At 43.2% G+C, this 22,690-nt stretch overlaps 1 protein-coding gene across 5 annotated transcripts in view; it reads left to right on the top strand.

The window, feature by feature from the left end:
• Znf106 (zinc finger protein 106) overlaps positions 1 to 22,690 on the top strand; it is a 56,056-nt gene that overhangs the window by 30,085 nt on the left and 3,281 nt on the right. For 4 of the 5 annotated variants that reach the window (XM_041679262.1, XM_041679259.1, XM_041679261.1 and 1 more), the window contains 16 exons: positions 298 to 925; positions 2,047 to 2,116; positions 4,084 to 4,238; positions 4,319 to 4,379; positions 5,419 to 5,754; positions 7,790 to 8,555; positions 9,314 to 9,369; positions 9,762 to 9,907; positions 11,628 to 11,762; positions 12,933 to 13,049; positions 16,172 to 16,363; positions 16,779 to 16,841; positions 17,776 to 17,895; positions 18,407 to 18,478; positions 19,359 to 19,430; positions 22,040 to 22,186. In XM_041679262.1, the coding sequence (XP_041535196.1) occupies positions 298 to 925; positions 2,047 to 2,116; positions 4,084 to 4,238; positions 4,319 to 4,379; positions 5,419 to 5,754; positions 7,790 to 8,555; positions 9,314 to 9,369; positions 9,762 to 9,907; positions 11,628 to 11,762; positions 12,933 to 13,049; positions 16,172 to 16,363; positions 16,779 to 16,841; positions 17,776 to 17,895; positions 18,407 to 18,478; positions 19,359 to 19,430; positions 22,040 to 22,186 (3,136 nt within the window). The remainder of the gene's footprint in view (positions 1 to 297; positions 926 to 2,046; positions 2,117 to 4,083; positions 4,239 to 4,318; positions 4,380 to 5,418; positions 5,755 to 7,789; positions 8,556 to 9,313; positions 9,370 to 9,761; positions 9,908 to 11,627; positions 11,763 to 12,932; positions 13,050 to 16,171; positions 16,364 to 16,778; positions 16,842 to 17,775; positions 17,896 to 18,406; positions 18,479 to 19,358; positions 19,431 to 22,039; positions 22,187 to 22,690) is intronic. The other variant, XM_041679260.1, reaches the window with a different exon arrangement.

Raw genomic sequence — 22,690 nt, 5'->3', positions numbered from 1 at the left:
GAATGCTTGGTAAACTGGTTTCTTTGTTTTTAAGATGTTTATTATGGAAAAAGCTCTATTTGAGTGGGGAGGGGCAACCCAGATGTTACTAACTTGTGTGCACTCTGTAACTGTGTACCATTCTGTTTTAGTGCCTGTGGCGTTGCAGTGTGTGTTTCCTCTCTGAATCCCTTGCAGGAACTGACCTTTGTAACCTACCACATTACGTGGTGCTCCTGTGCTCCTCCCCTTCTGTGCTCCTCCCCAGCCGCATCTCATTTGTTCCCTTTTTTTTTTTCCTCTCTTTCCTTTTTAAAGGTTTGGCATAGAAATGGTACCTTTGGTTCAAAATGAACAGGAAGTCTTGGATTTAGATGAAGAGCCTGATCTGTCCAGACTTGAAGGATTCCAGTGGGAAGGTGTTTCCATTTCCACATCCTCCGGCTTGGCAAGAAAACGAAGCCTTTCTGAAAGCAGCGTGATCGTGGACAGGGCTCCTGGATATACCTTCTTTAGTGAGGAAGGTACCGGCAAAGAAAATGAACCCCAGCAGGTTGCTTCACCTAGTAACACATTGAGTGCTGCCCCGAGTCAAAAGGCAGCCATGTATCTTGATCAGGAAGTGGCACCTCTGACTCCCTCTGTCAGAACAGGTGAAAGGGTTGGAAACATTCCTACCCAAAGGCGACATAGTGCACAGTTACCATCTGATCCCATGATGCCTTTCATGCATTCAGCCAGAGAGCTGCACAGCCAGGAGAGGTCTACACCATCGTTGGAGCACTGTGCCCAGGAGAGCAGTGGAGAGGGAAACTCACTGTCATCAAATGCATCTTCAGTTCATGCAATCTCCAGCCTAGCAGATGCAGCCACTGACAGTAGCTGTACCTCAGGTGCTGAGCAGAACGATGGGCACAGTGTTAGAAAGAAGCGAAGAGCCACCGGGGTGAGTATGAGTCCCCGTGCTTTTGTAAGGTGTCTTGTGTGAAGACCTTGAATATTAATAAGAAAGGCTCAACTGAGTTTTATTGGGTTATCTGGATGTAGTTTCCTTTGCTCTGAAGTAGAATATAAAAGACTCCTGACCTTCATCCTTTTGGCTCCTCACCTGAGTAGCTCCACTAAGCTAGATGTAATGTGATACGAATGTACAGTACCAGGAAAACCTGACGTCATCTCCAAAGCAGTGGTTCACCTGGCTAAGGAGAGGTCACGTCTTCAGGCGAAACTCACTCTGCTTTCATAGAGGCGTGTGCGAATGTGGGACTCGTGGTTAAGCTGGAAGGCTTACCGCTGAAGAGATTGGATAGTGGTAGAGTGCGTATACATGGACATTGTGTAATGACTGCTGAGTCCTTGTAATTGTTTTTCATCTGTAGTACCCCACCTGGTCGTGTAACACACTTTGCCTTCATTTAACCAACTTGTACTCCTCTGGCTCTGTGATGATGGTGGTGGTGGTGGTGATATCCCTGTTCCAAGGTCCCTCTCTGGAAAAACAAAACAAAACAAAAAGCTGCTTGTGGTCATACTGTCTGTAATACTGCACCCCCTCCCTTTGAAACTGAAGTGATTAACAGATTTAGACCTACTTCAAGCCCTGAGTCTGCTTCTCTAAGCCAGAGAAGATACTGTTCGTGATTTTAAATATTCTTGAAGCTTGAGGTCTACCCTTTTGAAAAGCCATTATCTTGAGGTTTGCCTATTAGGTAGTTTAGCTTCTTGTCGGAAACTATGGAAATTTAGAGTGGAACCTGTGCCATGACGAAATCAATTAAAATGTCCTTGGTTCTGCCTGTCTCATCTGCACGTCATTTTACCTACATGGAAGGCTGGGCACGTGGGCTGTACTAATCTATACCAGAAAGCACTTGACCTTTGGGCTTTGTATTAAAAACCTTAAGTCAGCTAACAGTTGAGTTGTGCACAAGGCCTGTGTTGTTCTCTCAGAGATGATAGCAGTAGCAAAGGGTATCATATGGCTATCTTAAAACTCATTCCTTTTGTTCCTCTCTTGCAGAATTTCCCTTATTTATATATTCAATATTCAATATTCTTTCTCTTCAGGATGGATCTTCCCCTGAACTACCAAGTCTTGAGAGAAAAAATAAAAGGAGGAAAATTAAAGGAAAGAAAGGTATGGCTATAGAATTCTATAGCAGAACATAATTGTTTTAATTATTTTGTTTTTGTTTGTTTGTTTGGAGTCGGGGTTTTTTTTGTTTTTTTTTTTTAAGACAGGGTTTCTCTGTGTTAACAACTCTGGGTGTCCTGCAACTCACAGAGATCCACTTGCCTCTGCCTCTCTAGTGCTGGGGTTAAAGGTGTGTGCCACCACTGCCTGGCCTATTGTTTTTATTTTTGCAGTGCTAGGGGTTGAATCCAGGGCCTCATATACGCTAGGCAGGTGCTCTACCTGTATCTCTGAGCACAAGAAGTTCCCTATAGCACTTTAGCTTTTTTATAATTTGACATGTCAATTTCCACTCATTAAACACTGAACATCTGCTTCATAGTACTTACTGTTTGTTTTGAGGTGGTATTGCTATATAGTCAAGACTGGCCTTTGAGATAGGTATCGTTATGTTGTCAAGACTGGCTTTAGACTTAGAGATCCTCTTGTCTCAGCCTTCCATGTGCTAGAATTACAAGCTTAGAGCATACCACAAGGCTTGCTGTATGTGTTTTGTTTGTTTGTTTGTTTTTATTGAGAAAGGAACTGAATTGTGACTCAGTGGTAAAGTACTTACTTGCCTAAAAGGCATGAGGCCCCTGGTTCAGTCCTCAGCACTGGGTATCACCTGTCTATAGACCCAGGATGGCCTGGGCTACAATCCTGCTTTAGCCTCTGGAAAGCAGGATTGCAAACTTGTGCCACCATACCTGACTCGTACATGGTTTTTCTTATATTGTGGTCTTGTTTAAAAGAGCATGCTAGTAGTGTCACACGCCTTTAATCCCAGCACTTCCGGAGGCAGAGGCAGGCGGATCTCTGTGAGTTTGAGGACAGCCAGGACTGTTAAAAAGAAACCCGTCTCAAAAAACCAAAAAAAAAACAGTGAAGAAAAGTATGATTTCTTGCAATGTTAGTTGCTGCTGCTGAAGAAAACATGATGCCATATAGAACTGAAAGCTAAGTTATATCCTAGGCATATATGTATAGGCAGGAAATTTCACTGATTCTAATTTCACCAATTAGAATGAGAAGGAACAGGTAATTTAATTAAATTTGTGTCCCTCTCACTTTTTTTTGTTGTCCTGTGACTCATACTAGCCTTGAACTCAGAGTAGCTCTGCCTTCAAGTCCCAAGTGCTGGGATTGCAGCTGGGAGCCAGCTCACCTGGCTTCACCTTTATATTTTTGAGGTTCCGTGTTTGCTTTTCTGATGTGAATTAAGGAGTTTGTAGCAGAAAGAACGGGCTCTGATTTGGGTCCGTTTAGGTTTCTATTCAGCATCTTCATTGGGGAGCTTTCGTAAAGAGAACTGCAACACAGTCACAGAACAAAAAGTGCTCCTCAGCACACTGGGGAGGTGGAGGCAGGAGGATCAGTAAGTAGCTGGAGGTTATCAAATGCTTAGAAAGTTCAAGGCCAAACTCTGCTATGTAATGAGACCCCAACAATAGCAACAACAAAAATCATAAATAGGCCAGTTGTGATTGGTGCCCTTAATCCCAGCTCTCCACAGAGACAGAGGCAAGTGGGTCTGAAAGTTCCAGGTCAGCTGAGACCATGTAGCCCCTGTCTCAAAAACCAGCAAGAGTCTAGTTATAGGGAACTGTTTGAATCTAAGAAACAGATGAGAACATGGTTTCAAAAGCACGTTCTGTAGTCTGAGGCTCGGTCTCGCCCAAAGCCCTAAGTGAGGAGCTCGACGGACAGCAGAAGAAAGGGAAACACGACCAGAGCCATCCGTTCTAGGGCTGAGATCTCAAACACAGTAAGCGGGGGTAGAAACTGAAAGTCCCCTTCTGGTTCTTGTTTTATGGGATCCATGAGTCTTGTTTACCTGTCGGGGAAAAAGATGTGTTCGTGCTGAGCACGTGTGTTTCTACCTTTGAAGGAACTATTATTAAACCAGCCCTTTTGTTTTGTTTTGACAGAACGTTCTCAGGTTGACCAGCTACTGAATATCTCCTTAAGAGAGGAAGAACTGAACAAGTCGCTGCAGTGCATGGATAACAACCTCCTGCAGGCGCGGGCTGCTCTACAGACAGCTTATGTGGAAGTTCAGAGGTTGCTCATGCTCAAGCAGCAGGTAACAGCTGGAGAATACTAGGAACGCTGGCAAGCTTGGTGTTGGATTCGAGAATGCTTAGCAAAGTATTTTCCTTTCAGATAACTATGGAGATGAACGCACTGAGGACTCACAGAATACAGATTCTACAAGGATTACAAGGTATTGTGACCTTTTGTTCTCTGTCCCGGGTAAAGCAAAGAAGCCATGGGAGTGTCACACAGTTTCCTGCATGTCTCCAGGGTTTCACCCAGAGGCCTGTGCGTCTCAAAAATGTTTTAACAACTGGGCTGAGTGGCCAGGCCTGTGTTCTCCTGCTCAGGAGGATCATGAGATCAAGATTTATCTGGGTTAGAGAGTGAATTCAAGACCCGCCTACATCTCAAAATGAGAGAGTAAAAAGAATTAGTGATATAGCTTAGTTGTTGAGTGCTTGCTTGATATTGGCAAGGCCCTAGCTTCAGTTAATAGTGTGGGACTGCAGTAATGGAAGAAGGAAAAGAAGCAGTGGAGACTTTTGGTTAGGAATCAGAAGCACTGAATTCAAATCTTGGCTTCCATTAGTAACTGTATGACTTGGATAAGCTATTTAATATTTGATTTTTTTTCTCTGCCTTTGTTGGTTGTCTACATTGTGTTTGGACAAGTTAAAAGGGAGGATGCTATCACATTATTAATTTAATTTCTTATTTGTTTCTATTTTTTATTGTTTGTTTGTTTGTTTTTAATGCAGGGTCTTTCAATGTAGCCCTGGCAGTCCAGGGAATTTGCTCTGTAAACCACACTGGCCTGGAACTCACAGAGATCTGCCTCCTCTATGAGACAGGATCTCATGTAGCTCATGTTCCCTTAAACTTGGTAGGTAGATAATGATGCTGCTGAACTCTTCATTCTTTGTCTCCATCTTCCAAGTGCTGTGATTACAGGCACGTAATACCGTGACCAACTTAAAATTATTTCGTAACCTTTAATATACATATTGGATGCCAGGTATGCTGATATGTGCCTTTAATCCCAGCCTTGGGACCCTGAGACAAGTGAATCTCTGTGAGTTCAAGACCAGTTTGGTCTATATAATAAGTTCCAGAACAGCTAGCATTACATAGTGTGACCTTGTTTCTAACAAAACAAAGCAAATAAAAACTGACTTTCCAAGTGACATTCTTGCATTTGTATGTGTTGTCTATGTTTCTTGTTGTAGAAACGTATGAGCCCTCTGAGCACGCAGAACAGGCTCCCCACAGCTTCACAGCACGAGAACAAAGGAACAGTCAATCTCAGACCTCTCTTGAGACCCCACTGCTGCCTACTCCCCTTTTCCCAGGGTTTCTGGAGCCGCCTCCTTCCCATGTGTCTCTACCATCCACTGGAACCCCTCTCCAATTAACCACGTCTGCTTTCCAAGTCCATGGTACTCTCCCTGACTCATCAGTTCAGATTAAACAAGAGCCCATGTCTCCTGAACAAGAGGGGAGTATGAATGCTGTGCCCCAAGGCCCTGCTTCCAGTGTGTCCAAGGAATTACTGCAGACTAATAGTGAGTAAGCCTTTCTGTAGTTCAGGGCAATCCTGAAGACAACTATACATCATTGTATAAAGCCTGCTAGAGCAAAGTCACACACAGGTGGATCTCTGAGTTAGAGAGCAGCCTAATCTGTTCTACGTCTCAAAGTAGTTATTATAGTTAGTTTTTTTTTATTGACATAATTTATATAGGAGGGTCATTTTCAAATACTTGAGAATGTGGTCGGAGAGATGACTCAGTGGGTAAAGGTGCTTGTCGCCAAGCCTGATGACTTGAGGAGGAGAACCCGGACCCCCACATGCACAGCTGTGCTGAACACATAGATATAAAATAAATGTAAATTCTTAAGAAACTAATAAAATGTTTCAGAGAATGTAATTTAAGTTTCATTGTTCCCTGATTTTCTCAGAGCTTAATGAATTGACATCACACTGGCATTTCCACAGGGTTTCATTTGTGGTTTGATGCTCGGGTTAAGATTGGTCACCCTGTTTGTGTGCTAAGGTGTGTACTGTGAATTTCTGAGCACTTAACTGTCTTTATTACCTCAGATGTAAGCCAGGATTAATTAAAAACCTGAGAGGCGAGTGGTTGTATTGGCCATAGGGTTCTGATGTTCACAGGTATTAACAGGAACTTAATGTGGGTTGAGAAGGAGCCAGAACTTAACACTTGTCGGGTTAACATTTGAGAATAACTTCTTAACTGTTTTCGTTACTTGAAATCTTATCATATTAAACACTCAGTCAGAGAACAGACAGTCCAAATGAAACGGCTCAGCAGACATAAACTAGCCAAGGCAATCCTGCCAGCTCAAGTCTGATCCCTGGAACCCACGTAAAAAGCTGCGTGCAGTGGCACATATCTAATCCCAGCACTCCTTGGTGTGGGAGGTCAAGATGTGAATGACTTGGAAGCTTGCAGGCCAGCTAGCCTCGAGTATGAAGCACAGCAGCAGAAAACAAGCGAGCCTGTCTCAATACGGTAGAAGGCAAGAACTGACACTCAGTATTGTCCTCTGACCTGCACACTTACGCCATGGTATGTACACACACATACGCTCCCCCTGCCAAAAGTCAAAGAGGCATTGTGTGATTCCTTAAGCTAAAAACAGTTTTTGAGAAATTACCTCAGCTTCTGCTATTGGTGCCCTGTTGCAGTATTTATGCAGATGCTAGTATCGAATGTCTATGATCTGTCATATTGAATTTTAAGTTACTTTTATGGGATTTATTTAGGTTTTTAAAACTATAACGCATTAGAGTTGGTGAGGTGACTCAAGCCTGAAGAAAGCCTGGGTTCAATCCCAGTCCGATACTGTAAAAAGAGAGAAAAGACTTCTGCAAATTGTCCTCTGACCTTCACACATGCCCACATGCACAAATAAAATTAGCAAAAAGAAATACAATTTATGCAGTGAATTATACTGACTTTTGAATAGATTATCTAATAAAAATTAACTGGATATATTTTGTTATGTATTTCCTATCTTTTAAGGGGGTAGGCTGCTGGGATTGCATTTTAGGCAAAGTCAGTACTGCCGCAGAACTACATTTCAGAACTGTATTTCAGTCCATCTTACACCATAAGTGTCTGTTTGTTTACATGCTGACTGTATAATAGACCATAATCTGACCTTAGTCTGTGGGAGCTAAGGAGGAGGTTCTGTGGATGAAATCATTTACTCTTAAACGCTGAGGATCCACGTTGTAATCCCGCACACTATCGTAAAATGGGACTCAGATAGAATCAAGAAGTCCATGCATCGACCAGCCTCAAGTACACAGTGCATTGGCAGAAGCAGTAAGAGATTCTCTGCCTCCATGCAAGGTAGAAAGTAAGAATGGCTCCCAAAAGCTGTCCTCTGACCTCCACACAAGTTCCTGGGCATGTGTGCACTGGAGCTTATTCCTTGTATGCATGCATGCATACACACAAAGCAAAGCCTGTATACCATTAAATATGTGAACATTCAGAGTAGAAGAGAAATCAGTAGGCACAGTCCCTGGCTGCAGAAGCTGATTTTCTGTTTGATTTCCTGATTCAGGAGTGGTCAGTGACAGCTTCCCAGTTTACCCAGCCACCCCTGCAGCATTAACTTCAGAGTCCACAGAAAGCTGCCTGGAGGCTAACCGAGATAAGAATTCTCCTGTGGGGCAAGTAAATTCCAGAAGCAGAGAAAACTCCCTCTCCTCCCAGTCTCCTGAGCATCCTGGCGTAAACAAAGGTGAAGAGTCTGCCAAAGGCAGCAGCGGATCTGAAGCCTGTAGCAGTTCTTTTCTGAGGCAGTCTTTCACTCCCGAAACCCCTGTGGAGAAGGAGACTCACTCTCCAGCTGAGCAGCAGGCTGAATCCACACTGGCATCAGCAGAAACTAGAGGGAGCAAGAAGAAGAAGAAACTCCGGAAGAAGAAGACGCTAAGGGCCACCCATGTTCCCGAGAACAGTGACACTGAACAGGATGTGTTCACTGCTAAGCCTGCAAGAAAGACAAAGGCTGGAAAGGTAGCTAAAGGGGGGAAAGTGACGACCTCCACCTGGGGAGACAGCAGACCTGGGCGGGAGCAAGAACCTCTTGGAGCGGAGCCCGACAGTGAGTCCTCCCTGGAAGTCCTGGAAGTCCCTAATCCTCAGTTAGAGGTAGTTGCCATCGATTCTTCTGAATCTGGAGAAGAGAAACCAGACAGCCCATCAAAAAAAGACAGCTGGAGCTCTGCAGAGCAAAACCCAGTAGAAGCTTCTCGTTGTGGTTGTGATGAAGTTAGCTCTACCAGTGAGCTTGGCACCCGCTACAAGGATGGCGTTCCTGTCAGGTAAGTTCATACCCAGGTTCCTGGGAAACGGCCCAGAATCAAGTATGGCAAGGGCTAAGGAAAACCCATAATCCATTGCATTTTCCATCAGATCCAATCAGGAGCAAGCATACATCCTGAAGAACCTCTAGCCCACACGCGATCAAGCACAGCCAGTGCACACGGCTCAAATAAACTTGTTTATGGGAATGGCTTGTTAATCTCCCATAAACAATGGCCTCCAGCATTTCTGGAACCATCTGTCCTTGGGCAGGGGGCTCACAGATTAGAAGCATTTTTGTTTCACGGATCTCTAGGGCATAGTAATTAGAACCTAAAATGTACCTTTGGCTCTCACAACTGCTCTTTCAGTTACTCTTTGTTGTTGTTGTTTTAAAGCCAGGGTTTCTCTGTATAACCCTAGTTGTTTGTTCTAGAACTTGCTCTGTAGACCAAGCTGGCGGCCTTAAACTCAGAGATCCACCTGCCTCTGCCTCCCAGGTGCTAGAATTAAAGGCATTTGCTAGCACCACCCAGCTTCATTTTCTCTTCTAAGTAGAATTTTAGAATTTATAAATCAAAAATTATGTGAAAAAAGTTATGAACAGGGGAAAATCAAATCTTGGAAGTTGGGTTTTTTTGGGGGGGGGGTGTTTTCTCTTTTGACTGTTGTAAATTTCAAAGAAATTTCAGGTGGAAAAATTGAGTTAGAAAATTTTTAGTTTTACCATCTGTCCTGGTCTCCAGATGCCAAGAAATTGTTGCTTTTATTTTTTCAGTGTGGCAGAAACTCAGACAGTGATCTCCTCCATAAAAGCATCCAAGAACTCTTCAGGTAATTGTTCTGTTTGTTTAAAAGTAGCTGCAGGGAAAGGGTTCTTAGAGTTTAGAAGTCTAGTCAATTTAAACCTATTTACACAGGGCAGGAGTTGAAGTGAGAGGTTACAGCGCCAAGTCTGTAGGTCCTGAACTTTGCAAGCTCACGCGCACATCTGTCTTAACTGGTTCTCTTTTCTGACCTCATTGGTTTTAAAGTTGTCCTTGTTTTTTGGTGGAGTCTTCCCAATGAAGAACTTTGAAAATTGTGACGTTCTGCTTGGGGAGCTAGGACTTAGGAGAATCTTTCAGTGATTTCATTCAAATCCTCTAGATGGTTGTGATGACTTTGACTTAGTATCTTTTTAGTCTGTAGCAGACATGTGTCTGAAACCTGTTTCTGATTTCTAGAAATATCTTCAGAGCCAGGAGATGATGATGAGCCAACAGAAGGGAGCTTTGAGGGACACCAAGCTGCAGTGAATGCAATTCAGATATTTGGAAACTTGCTGTACACATGCTCAGCAGACGCAAGTGTCCGAGTCTATAATTTGGTGGTAAGAATGATGTTTGGAGAACCTCTGGTTGCAGCCTTTAGAACTCACTTGTGTTGTTCCTAGCATCAATGGAAGGAACAAGCTTACTGGCTTCCCAGGGGGTGTAGGCTGGCATAGAGGCAGTGGATCATGTAGTCCACGGGGACAGCTCTGCCTTCTCTAGCCACATTTCCCAAAATGTAGTTCTGAGAGGTGCCTACCTCTCAGGTATCTTCCTTTCTCCATTAGAAAAAAACTCTCCTGTGCAAGCAGTTATGTAATCTAGGGGCGTGAGAAGTATTGGAAGTGACCCCAGGAAGAAAGCAGTATGAGTATGTGCTCTACAAATCAGAGCTTGATGTGGTAGCATATGCCTGTAATCCCATCACTTGGAAAATAGAGACAGGAGGATCAGGAGTTTAAAGCTACCCTCTGGGGCTGGAGAGATGGCTCAGAGGTTAAAAGCACTGGCTGCTCTTCCAAAGGTCCTGAGTTCAATTCCCAGCAACCACATGGTGGCTCACAACCATCTGTAATGAGATCTGGCGCCCTCTTCTGGCCTGCAGGCAGACACACAGACAGAATATTGTATACATAATAAATAAATATAAAAAAAAAAGCTACCCTCTGGTACAAAGGCTTGAAGTGTTTTAAGCTACATGAGTCTGTGTCTCAAAACACCTAAATCTAGGAAATCAGGTCTAGAGTTCAAGTTGTGAGATGTGTGTATGGATGTATGTATGTATATTCTAAATAGATCTTGTTATATATGCAGACGTAACATTTAAGATAGATTTTTCCTAAGCTACTAGGACCAGTGATAGCACCTGATTTTTTTTAAAATATTTATTTTATTATGTATACAATATTCTGTCCGTGTGTATGCCTGTAGGCCAGAAGAAGGCACCAGACCCCATTACAGATGGTTGTGAGCCACCATGTGGTTGCTGGGAATTGAACTCAGGACCTTTGGAAGAGCAGACAATACTCTTAACCTCTGAGCTATCTCTCCAGCCCCAGCACCTGATATTTTTAAATTGTTGTGCAATCTCATAATCTGGTAATCAAATGCATAACTCTCTGGACAATTAGTAGCAGTTTGGACTTGCTAGGTTCCTTGGTCCATATATTAGAAAAACTTGACCTGGGCATTAAGTGAAATTCTCTCCTGCCTCATTGTGAATCACCTAGGTATTTTTGGGTGTGGCTTAGTAAGTATATGGTTGTAGGTATCTCACTGTATGTGACTTTGTTGGGCATCCAGTGGACAACAGATGTTCACTGAGCACACTTTGTGTACTGAGCAGCATAATTGTGATGAATATAGGAATGAACTGAAAGTTTTTGCTTTGTTTTTATTAACAAAGGACATTGTCTAAGTCCTCTATATTGGTTACTTTATCACTTTGATAAAACACCATGACCAAGGCATCTTCTAGAAGAAAGGGTTTGTTTGGGCTTCCAGTTCCAGAGGGCTGTATTCCTAGTGGCAGGAACAGGGTGGCAGCCAGCACAGTGGCAGGATGAGGAAATTCCCATCTTAAACCTCAGGCATGGAGCAGAGAGAGTGAACTGGAAATGCCTGCCCCCTTTGACATAGCTTGTCCAAGCAAGGCTGTACCGCCTAAACCTCCCCCAGACAGCACCACCAGATACCTAAGACTGGTGAACATTTCTGGCGCAAACCACCATACCTTCTAAAATCCTGTACGTAAGAATCTGACCTGTGCCTGATTTTCAGAGTCGGAAGTGTATTGGTGTCTTCGAGGGCCACATTTCCAAAGTGAACTGCCTGCTTGTCACTCACACCTCTGGGAAGAATTCTGTCCTGTACACTGGTTCCAGTGACCACACCATTCGCTGCTATGATGTCAAGGTAGGCGGCTCTAGAGAAGTCAGAGTGGTAATATTGAACCTTTAACTATATTTTCTGTTATTCTTCTTCTTTGACTTTCTCAGTTTGTTTCTGAGTGTATTTTAGCATGCTGATACTATCTTAGGTAGATAGAAGATTCAGCATGAACCACATTTTCTGTTTGTTCATCAATATCTATTAATTTAATTAACAGTATAGTTCCCTTGGTCTTTCTCATAAATATTGTCTTATTTCATGTGTCAGAATTAATCTTAGTTGCAATATTTTAATTATACTTATTTACTTTGTATGTGTGTGGAGGCCAGAGAATGACTCACTGAGTTTTTCCTCTCCATCTTGTGGTCCAAGGGATCAAACATAGGTTTGATCAAGCTTGGCTGCAGGACCCTTCATCTGCTCAGCCGTCTCACTGGTCCCTGTTAATTTAATTTCTTTAAAAGTTAAATTTTATCGAGTCTAGAGAAACAAGTCAGTAAAGTGCTTGCCTTGAAGAAGACCTGAATTCTTTCCCCAGAACTCATTTTAAAAAGCTGAGCTTAGGGCTGGAGAGGTGGCTCAGAGGTTAAGAGCACTGGCTGCTCTTCCCGGGATCCTGAGTTCCCAGCACCCACATGGTGGCTCACAACCATCTATACTGAGATCTGGTGCCCTCTTCATGGCCAAAGTTCAGATCCATGGGGTCCATATGATGGAAGGAAGGAACTGGCTCTGTACGTTGTCCTCTGGCTTCCACAGTATGTCAGAACAAACACTGAGAAACAGGCATGAGCCATTACACCTAGTATAGGATATGCTGGGGATTGAACCCAGGACTCCCTGCCTGCTAGACAAATACTCTACCAACTGAGCCACATCACCAGCCTGCCAAATGCAGCTTTATAATTTATTTATCTTTATTTGTTTCAGAAGCTTAACACTCAAGTCAGCCCTTTTAAGAATTTATACATTTTTAGTTAGAAATACCAGTATGGTTAAACTGTTTTTTGATAGTACTCTTACACCCTGGGATCTCGACCTTATATTTTAAAGAAGAAAAATACTTAAGATAATCTACCATGCTTTTCAGCCTCATTTTAAAGCATTTTGAGGAACAACTGTTCACACATTTACCACTATCCTCTGTTAGTAAGGGATTATTTAGGGTGTGGGGGGTTTTGTTTTTTTTTTCAGACCCGAGAATGTACAGAACAGTTAAAGCTGGAAGACCGGGTTCTCTGCCTTCATAATAGATGGAAAATCCTCTATGCTGGGCTGGCAAATGGCACTGTGGTCACTTTCAACATAAAGGTCAGTGGTTGGGGAGTGAGCTGAATTTCCCTGCTGTGGGAAATAGTGGGAGGCCATCTCTTTCTTCTGGTTTGAGGAAAGAGCTAGCCTTTATTTAAAAACAGTTGTCTTCTAGTGCAAGTGAAATCTGTCCTCCTTTCTGTCTGCTCAGACAAATGCCAGGACCAAAATGTAGCCCTACTAAATTAAACCAAGCCTGAATATTTGGGCCAAATAATGAGTCATGGATTAAATCAGTCTATCTCGTGACAGCATGGAAAATGAATCTGGGCCCCTGACTTCTGACGCTAATGAGGATTGGAGGCTGACTTGGGGTTCTGTGAGGGAAAGTCAGTCAGAGGTCTCCTCTAACCGCTGTACAGCGTCATTCTTTTCCAGCCCAAGGATGGATTCATTTGGTGAGCAAACTTCACCATCTTCCTGTCCTGGGCCCCAGAGTAGCCTAGTTTCTGTTGCTGTGATGAAATAACCCAGCCAAAAAGCAACTCAAAGAGGAAAGGTTTATTTAGCTGATAGTTCCAGGTTAGACGGAGTGGAAATCAAGGCAAGAACTTGAAGCCACTAGCCAAGAACAGAAGGAAGTGAATACATGCAAACTTTTATTCAGCTCCATTGCTTCACTTTCCTAGTCAGGCACCAGACCCGAGAACGGTACCACCCGTACTGGTACTTAGACTTAGACAGGCCAACCTGACGACCTTCATTGAGACTCTTCTTCCCAGCTGAGCCTAGGTTGTGTCTAGTTGATAAATAATTTCCCGATGGCCTGGTAGTAGTGAGCTTACACATCAAAAGCCTTGCTCCCATTTCTGCTTTGGAAAGTAAGTGCACCCTGACAACTTGGAGAAGCCTTACTAGTAGAGTCGGGAAGACCTTGTCGGAGGCTTTGTGGGCAGCTGGCATGGAAGGATAGGCTAGGGTGAAGAGGAGGAAATGGGTGCGATGTGTACCAGAGCAGGGCTTGTGAGTACGGCTGCTTGTGGCACCGCGTCCCTGTCAGTCTCAGTGGTCCTGGTGCAGCACTGGCTGGGACCGTATAAGGAATGTGATGGAGCATGGCTTTGCTTTTTAGAAACCTTTAAAATGAAATGTGAAGACTCTAGTGTGTTTATAACCAAGTGATTTGGTTCATGATGTAATACATACAATTTTTTTTAACTGAAGACATGAGTGTCACTCTCCTGATTAGATTGAATTAAGCACTAGGAATAAGGACATAAGAGTAAATTAAAATTTTATTTATAAAGGATAGAAGCTTGATAGTTATAAAATGTTTTTTCTCTTTTGTACAGTTATTTAATGTCAGAGATCAATTACAAAGGGAGCATTTGGTGATATCAGATGAAAAAGGGTTTTACATGGTGGGAAGTTGAGAGAGGGAGCAGGTTTGAAAGGGTTGGGTGTGAATAGGTTGAACTCTTTGCTTCTTTGGTTGCCTATGCCCCTATAGTGCGGAGCATAGTACTGCACACCAAACTGTTTCTTACTCAGCCCTGAACTCCAGGCTTTCCTTAGCAGGTCAAGATTGTTTAGCTGCCAACGGCTGCTCTCTGCTTAGTTTCTGGGAGTTTTACTTCATGTATGTACCTTCTGTACCTTTTAAAAATTTTGGGGGGGAAATGAGCAGCTTTATGAATAAGACTGGCAAGCAGGGTAGGAGAAGGGAAACATGAATAAAGTGTGAGGTGAAACACGTATTTTTTATAGAGTTTATGGTGTGAAGATGCCATTCTGATAGAAAGGCTGCTATTTTCTGTTAAATGACTTCATGAGAGATAACATCTCCAGAGAGAGGAAGAGGCAGTTTGAGGTTTCAGAAGATGAAAGTAAGACTACTGTGGAGAATTTGAGGATTTTTTTAAAGTTTGTTTTGTTTGTTTTAGATGTATTTATCTTACTTAATGGGTAAGAGTATTTTGCTGCATATGTCTGTGTACCACATGCCCACAGGAATCAGGTCCATCCCTGAGAGTTTGAACTTTTTATTAAATTGGAGCGATGGTTCAGTGGTTAAGAGGACCAGAGTTCAGTTCCCAGCGCTCACGTCTGCTGCTCGCGATACCAGTAACTCAGATCCAGGAGGGCTGGTGCCTCTTATGGCCTCCATTGGGACTGAACACACATGGCAGAGCGCCCCTCCCTCCCAGTCAACAAACATACACATAAGTGAAATAAATTTAAAATGGTCTAAGAAAATGAGTACCTCTCAGGAGAGATTTTTTTGAAACATCATGAGCTATGTATCATATCTTTTGGGGGACAAATGAGAAGATAGGCATAGTGGCTCTTGCCAATAATCTCAGCACTGGGAAGGCTGAAACAGGAGATTTTTGTGAGTTTGAGTGTATGTAGTAATAAGGGCGGCGGGGCTGCATCCCCAGCACCCCGGTTGCCTGGCTAGCTTATGCCCGAAATAACAACACACAAACTGTATTCATTTAATCACTGCTTGGCCCATTTCCTTCTAGCCTCTTCTAGGCTAATTCTCACATATTAATTTAGCCCATTTCTAATCATCTGTGTAGCGCCCCTAGGTGCGCTTACCGGGAAGATTCTAGCCTATGTCCATCCTGGGTCGGAGCTTCATCTCGTGCGTCTGCCTGGGAGCTGGGAGCATAGCGTCTCTCTGAGGCATCTGCTCCCGAGAGGAGAGCTGTGGAGTCTGAGCTCACTTCCTCTTCCTCCCAGCGTTCTGTTCTGTTTACTCCTCCCACCTATCTTCTAACCAATGAGGGCCAAGCAGTTTCTTTTTATTTAACCAATGACCTTCCTCCATCAAGTGTAGTCTGGGCTGGCTACATAGTAAGTTCAAGGCTTGGCTGGGCTGCTTAGCAAGACCCTTTTTCAAAAAAGGAAAAATAACTGAGAGAGTCTACAGAAACTATTGGCAAAAACTCCACTGGAATTGACGTGTTATCAGGGTCAGGACAGTTCAGGTTGAGCTATAAAATAATTTGTAATGGATGATTTTGCCCTACTCTATTAGGGAAAAGAGGTCCTAAGATAGTTGGAACTGGCACGCCAGGGATGGGCAGTAGATGTGAGTTTGTAGCAGTTTTGGTTAGGTGTTTTTGAGGTTTTCTTGCTAAGTTGGTTTTATAGAATGTTGGTTTGTTTTTTAGAACAACAAGCAACAGGAGATCTTCGAATGCCATGGCCCTCGGGCAGTGAGCTGTCTCGCCACAGCTCAGGAAGGTGCCCGCAAACTGCTGGTCGTAGGATCTTATGACTGTACCATTAGTGTCCGTGATGCACGGAACGGGCTCCTGCTCAGAACCCTGGAGGGCCACAGCAAGACTGTTCTTTGCATGAAGGTGAGTAGATAGGTTTGGACATGCCCACTGCCGTGCGGTGTGTTGAGAGAGTCTTGTAAAGAGCACAGTCAAGGAGATTGCGGTCTTCTGTGCGTGGGTCACAGAATGAACAACCATTTTTAATAATGCTAGCTATCAAGAAACAATGTATTTTACTGTAGTGTGGGCACAGTCTAATGCCCTTCTAGGGCAAGTTCATAGTCAGTCCGCAGAGGTCATGAACCTAGTAATGTTCTGGCAGGTTCATCACGGTGCCTGGTGGTAAGACATGCATTTCCAGTTAGAAAACTTGTCTGGGAAACATTATTTTATACACAGTTTGTATTCATCTCAAAATGAATGGATGGAAAGTCTCATTTGCCACTGTGTGTTAATGTCACCTTGCACAGAAACTAACTCTCTGGTTTTCTTTAAGGTGGTGAATGACCTTGTGTTCAGCGGCTCCAGTGACCAGTCAGTCCATGCTCACAACATCCATGTAAGCTGGGGGTGAGGTGGAAGGAAGTTTGGAAGGCTTCCTCAGCACTCTTAATTTTTAAATCTCCCATTATAATAATGGGAGAATAATAATAACCCCATATGTGTGCGTGTGCTCTTGGGTAATTTCAAGCCACCTGGAAATTCTAATCTCATCCAAAAAAATTAATCAGAGAAAGACTTGAAGTTTCATTTGAATGCCTCTTTTAAGCTTGAGGACCGTGGCTCTCAGAGAGTGTTTAAAGTAGAACAGATGCAGGTAACCGGTTTGAGACTGCTCTTAGTTCTCAGATGCAGCGCAGAAGCTCGGTTCCTGGTCTGCAGGTGGAGTCCAGTCCATCCTGACCTTTACTGGACCAGTGAAATGATGAAAGTGAGAGGACAGCTTGGCTCTCATTTCTTAGCTCAGATTTATATATTTGTATATTGCGTGTGCGTATATAAAAATGATCTTGGGTATAAATATAAAATTTGTTTCGTGTACACATAGCCTGAAGATAATTTTGTTTTTTAGTGTGTCTGAGTTTTGACTGTAAATGGGGTGAGGTATAGAGTTTTTCACTTGTGATTGATGTCTATGCTATAAACTTGCGGATTTCGGAGAATTTATGACTTTTGGATTGGGGATACTCTCACTCCAGAAATAGAAGGGCTGGTAAATGGCTTAGCAGGTAAAGGAGCTTACCCCAAAATCCCATAAACTAAGTTTCATCCCCTGAACCCACATGGCAGAGGAGAACTGACTCTCCTATCACGGGGCATGTGCAGTGTTGTCTGGGCGACAGTACTGTGAGAGGGACACCGTGCGCTGCTGGCAGCAGAGTGGCTGCGGTTGTCTCCAGCGCCTCGGAATAGTTCCCTTAGAACCTTGCAGTCATGCAGTGTTGCTGGAACCCTAAAAGCCAGACTAGGAACTGTCCTCTTTTCTGATGCAGACTGGTGAGCTTGTGCGCATCTATAAAGGTCACAATCATGCAGTGACCGTGGTGAATATCCTGGGGAAGGTGATGGTAACTGCCTGCCTGGACAAGTTTGTCCGAGTCTACGAATTACAGGTAGGATTGGGCCCGTGTGTTTGGCATGACTGCTTTGAGGAGATGGTCTGGAGTAAGGATAGGCACCTTCAAATTTACACCCTCAAAATCTACACTTCCAAAATGATTAGGAAGCAGCCAGGCCAAACCTACACCCAGAAACCACTCTGAGATACTTGCTCAGGCTCCTAGTTGTCAAAATTAGCATGGTTTTTTACCATCTTCCTTTCTCTTTTGGGGGGATAGGGTGGATAAGTGGACAAGGATTGAGACAGGGCTGTGTAGCCCATTGGCCCCAAACTTCCAATGTAGCTGAGGATGTCTCTGAATTCCTGACCTTGCTGCGGTGAAAGTCAGGAAGCTTAGTGTTACCATTAACAAAACTTAGATGCTTTCTGAAGAGCATCCGCAGCCCCTTAAACCCTGTCCAGTTCTCCTCGTAGTGACTTCAGGTTTGAGACTTTGATTGTAAAGACATTGGTGTCAAGTCCTTCACTGACTTAATTCTCTAACTTTTTTTCTTCCACCTAAGTCCCATGATCGACTGCAAGTTTATGGAGGACACAAAGACATGATTATGTGTATGACCATCCATAAAAGTGTGGTGGGTATTGCTTATTTTGTCAGATGTTTGCCTCTGAATGTGTTTACTTCAGCCCCCATATGCTGATAATATTGTGTCTACTTCCAAAGTGACATCTTACCAACTTGATTGTGATGTGCCCCGTGTCGTGTCATAATAGTGGGAAGCAACCCAGCAACATTATTGATCATTCTATGTCTATGAATAGCTAAAATAAGTCCAATCTATATTACCACTGTTAATGGAATATGTGATTAGATGCTTTGAAAAGAATGAGTGCTGCTTTTGCAGACATGCTCTGAACAGGACACTGGGAACTAAGAAGATTTGGCCAATGTGGCATTGTTAGAGCCAACGTACCCAATCCTACTTAACTAACTTCCTTTCTTTCTTATTTGTTTAGACAGGGTTTTACTGTGTAGTCTTGGCAGGCAAGGCCTGGAACTCACTGTATAAACCAGACTAGCCTTGAACTCAGAGAGATGAGCCTGCCTCAACCTCCCAAGTGCTGGGATTAAAGGCTCCCTGCTTAGTTTAGAGGGTTTTATTTTTAGTTGTGAGCTTGAACTGGGATGGATGTTTTCAAGATCTTGAGCAGTAAAACCCTTTTTTTTTTTTTGCATTGAATACCGACTCCCAGTAGGCAGCACTGTCCCAGCACAGAGTAAGCAGGAACCTTGGAGCCCTGCCATCCTTGCTGTGAGCCACAGCTCAAGGGTGACCTCTCAGGAGCACAGTTCCAAGGGGGCTTCTGATCAAAGGTCGGGAAATTACTGCTCCATTTGGTGTCTGAACCCAGGTTTTATGTGAGGTTTCTGTTTGTTTATACTTCCGTGAAGGGTGTTTTTATATTTGTTTCTTCGTGTATATTTAGTTTGATATCCTGAACCTCTTTCTCCAGATTTACACTGGTTGTTATGATGGAAGCATCCAGGCTGTGCGACTGAATCTGATGCAGAATTACCGCTGCTGGGTAAGGCAGACTGCAGAGTTGCTGAGTCCTGAGCTGGTTTATAGATCTTCCTGATCTTCGTTGTAGCATTTGAGTCTCGTGATCTGCTTTATGCCTTTCACTGTATGGCAGAGGAGCTTCATTTTGGATGAATACACAAAATGCTCTTTTATTTTATTGAAAAATCTCAAGTTTGTTATGAGATATGTAAACAGTGTCATCTCACTTTTCTTCAAGGTTTTGGTTTGGGGAATTTCTGTGAATGGGTTTTGTTTTGCCTTGTTTGTACTAAGGGTTAAACCTCACCTGTGATAGGCAAGTCCTTTACCACTAAGTCTTTACTTTTATAGCCTCTCCCCCTGCCCTCCCCTTCTCGGGTGTTAACAAGTTATTTATTATAGTCGGTTGTTATTACTCTATGGGCTCTTCTTTATTCTTTGTTCTTTGCTCTTTGGGGGGCCCATAACCCAGCTTCCAAATAAACCACACACTGAGTTTTATTCCTACTTAGGAATGCCCAGCCTTACTTAGTTTGGCTTGTTTCTAGCCAGCTTTTCTTAAATTATCCCATCTACCTTTTGCCTCTGGGCTTTTACCTTTCTCTATTTCTTTTTTTTTTAATCTTTATTTATTTATTATGTATACAGTGTATACATAATATGTATGCCTGCAGGCCAGAAGAGGGCACCAGATCTCATTACAGATGGTTGTGAGCCACCATATGGTTGCTGGGAATTGAACTCAGGATCTCTGGAAGAGCAGCCAGTGCTCTTAACCTCTGAGCCACCTCTCCAGCCCCACTTTTATCTATTTCTCTATATCTTTTCTTTCTTTCTTATTCCATGCTGCGTGACTGGCCCCTTCTTTTCTTCCTCCTGGATCCTTTTCTCCCAGATTTCTCTTCTATTTATTCTGTCTTCCTGCCTTGCTGTTCAGCTCTTTATTAAACCAATCAGATGTTTTAGACAGGCAAAGTAACACAGCTTCACAGAGTTAAAAGAATGCAACACATCTTTGCATCATTAAAACAAATGTTCCACAGCATAAACAAATGTAACACATTTCAAATAATACCTCACAACAATTTATGGCAAGTATAGAAGCTAATAATTAGCCCACAAAATTAAGCACCATCCCTGTAGGCCTTGTTTTCAGTTGTTTCTGGTTCTGGGAGTGACCAGTGAGAAGTTAATGGACTAGGTTTCTTTTCCCCCAGACCCTGAATTCCTTATCAGAATTAATGGAATGTTGGACATTTTATCAAATTTGATTCTCAGCCTGTCTGTCGCCTTATTACTTTTTAGCTCTGGCATATGTCACTGTCTTTGTTAGTCTTCTCAGGTAAGGAAATCAAAATAGAGGACTAGATCTATAACACAAAGGTAGTTGAAATCATCTGACTGGGAAATCATCTGAGATTTTTATTGCCGTTTAGTAATGAACATGGTAGGGGGGCTCTCAAGGTCCGCCCCTTCTGAGGCTCTAAGGGCATTGGCTCATTGCTAGAAGAGATACTTTCTTTGGTATAGCCACATGATTCTATAAATAACCACTGGTCATACTTCTGTAAGCAACCTTAATGAAGCTCATTGGGTCAGTTTTGAGGAAGAGAAAGGAGAGAGGCTGGTTGAGAAATCAGCAGGGTGAAGAGAGGTTGATCCACATACATTGTACACATGTGTGAGAATGGCATAGTAAAGCCCACCGTGCATAATTAATACATGCTTACTAAAACATCCTACAGTTGGCGGTCATAACATTTCATTACAAGAGCTGGGCGGTGGTAGCGCACACCTTTAATCCCAGCACTCGGGAGGCAGAGGCAGGCGGATCTCTGTGAGTTTGAGGCCAGCCTTGTCTACAAGAGCTAGTTCCAGGACAGGAATCAAAAGCTACGGAGAAACCCTGTCTCGAAAATCAAAAACAAAACCAAAAAAAAAAAAATTCATTACAAGCCTGAAGGCTTAGAAGCAAGAACAGAGTCCTTGTACGTGAGATTGAGCCATGTTTACCTTTTGTTTTGAGTGGGAAAGTAAAAGACTGTGATTCGGGTGATGGAAGCTGTGAGTTTTAAAGGCCAGACTTCCACAGCAGGTAGCTGTTTGCTCTGGGACAGGTCTTGTGTGGACAGAGCTGGTCTTGAACTCCTGATCCTCCTGCTTCTACCTCCCAAGTGCTGGAATGGCAAGTGTGTGACACGAATCACAGCTTCTAGCATTTTGTGATTTAGCCTCATGGTTCTGAGAGTTGTTAAATCTATGCTTTTCAGTGTTATGGGAAAGCTGCTTGCCTTTGCGGGAAAAAATGGATTTCAAGTCCACAAAGTGAGTTCCAGGACAGCCAGAGCTGCTAAACAGCGAAACTGTCTCAAATAAACAAACAAAAAAGGATCACAGAATAAATGTAGCGAATTTTATGACACAAGATATAGGACATGCTCTAGCTGGGAATAGTGGGACATCGGTTAATCTCCACACAGGCAGCCGGATGCTGAGCCTTCAAGGCCAGTCTGGTCTGCCTAGCTAGTTTAGGCCAACCAGAGTATGCAGCAAGAGGGGACGAAGGTGTTTGTGTGTGGACACGTGTATGTGTGTTTCCTGTGCTCATGTCCCTCCCATCCTTTCTTACAGTGGCATGGCTGTACTCTGATATTTGGTGTTGTGGATCACTTAAAACAACACTTGCTCACTGACCACACCAATCCGAACTTTCAGACGCTGAAGTGTCGCTGGAAGAACTGTGATGCTTTTTTCACAGCTAGGAAAGGATCCAAGCAGGTATTTCTGCGGGATTGGACCAACCTGGGCTCAGCAGATATTTTAGACAAGTGTGGTGTCAACCTTCCTAATGCTGCGACCCTTTAATGCAGTTCTTCATGTTGTGCTGACCCCAATCATAAAAGTTATTTCATCGCTATTCATAACTAATTTTGCTGTTAAAAATCATAATATAAATATCTGATATACAGGATATCTGATATATGACCCCTGTGAAAGGATTGTTCGACCCCCAAAGGGGTTGTGACCCACAGATTGAGATCATTGACTTAGAGCAAAGACCAGTAAACCCTGTTTGTCTTTTAAGGTGTTCAGGATTGCAAGAAATAGGGAGTGGCTAGGAATTTTCCTTTTTATTGCTCAGGAATTTGAGAGTTAATTAAACAGGATTTTCAAAAAATAATTGGTCTGTTTTTAATAAAGAGGTTAAGCAGAGTCTTTAGGCTTGTGCTCTTGTGCTAAGGGGAGATGTATAGTTTCCTGTGGTTATCAGCATTAACTTTC

Source organism: Microtus oregoni, unplaced genomic scaffold (assembly GCF_018167655.1).
Source record: "Microtus oregoni isolate MIOR12 unplaced genomic scaffold, Mior012 000031F_ref0000149, whole genome shotgun sequence".
NCBI classification, from domain to species: Eukaryota; Metazoa; Chordata; class Mammalia; order Rodentia; family Cricetidae; genus Microtus; species Microtus oregoni.
Note: the sequence above shows the minus strand (reverse complement) of the source record. Positions and strands in the feature narration are given on the sequence as shown.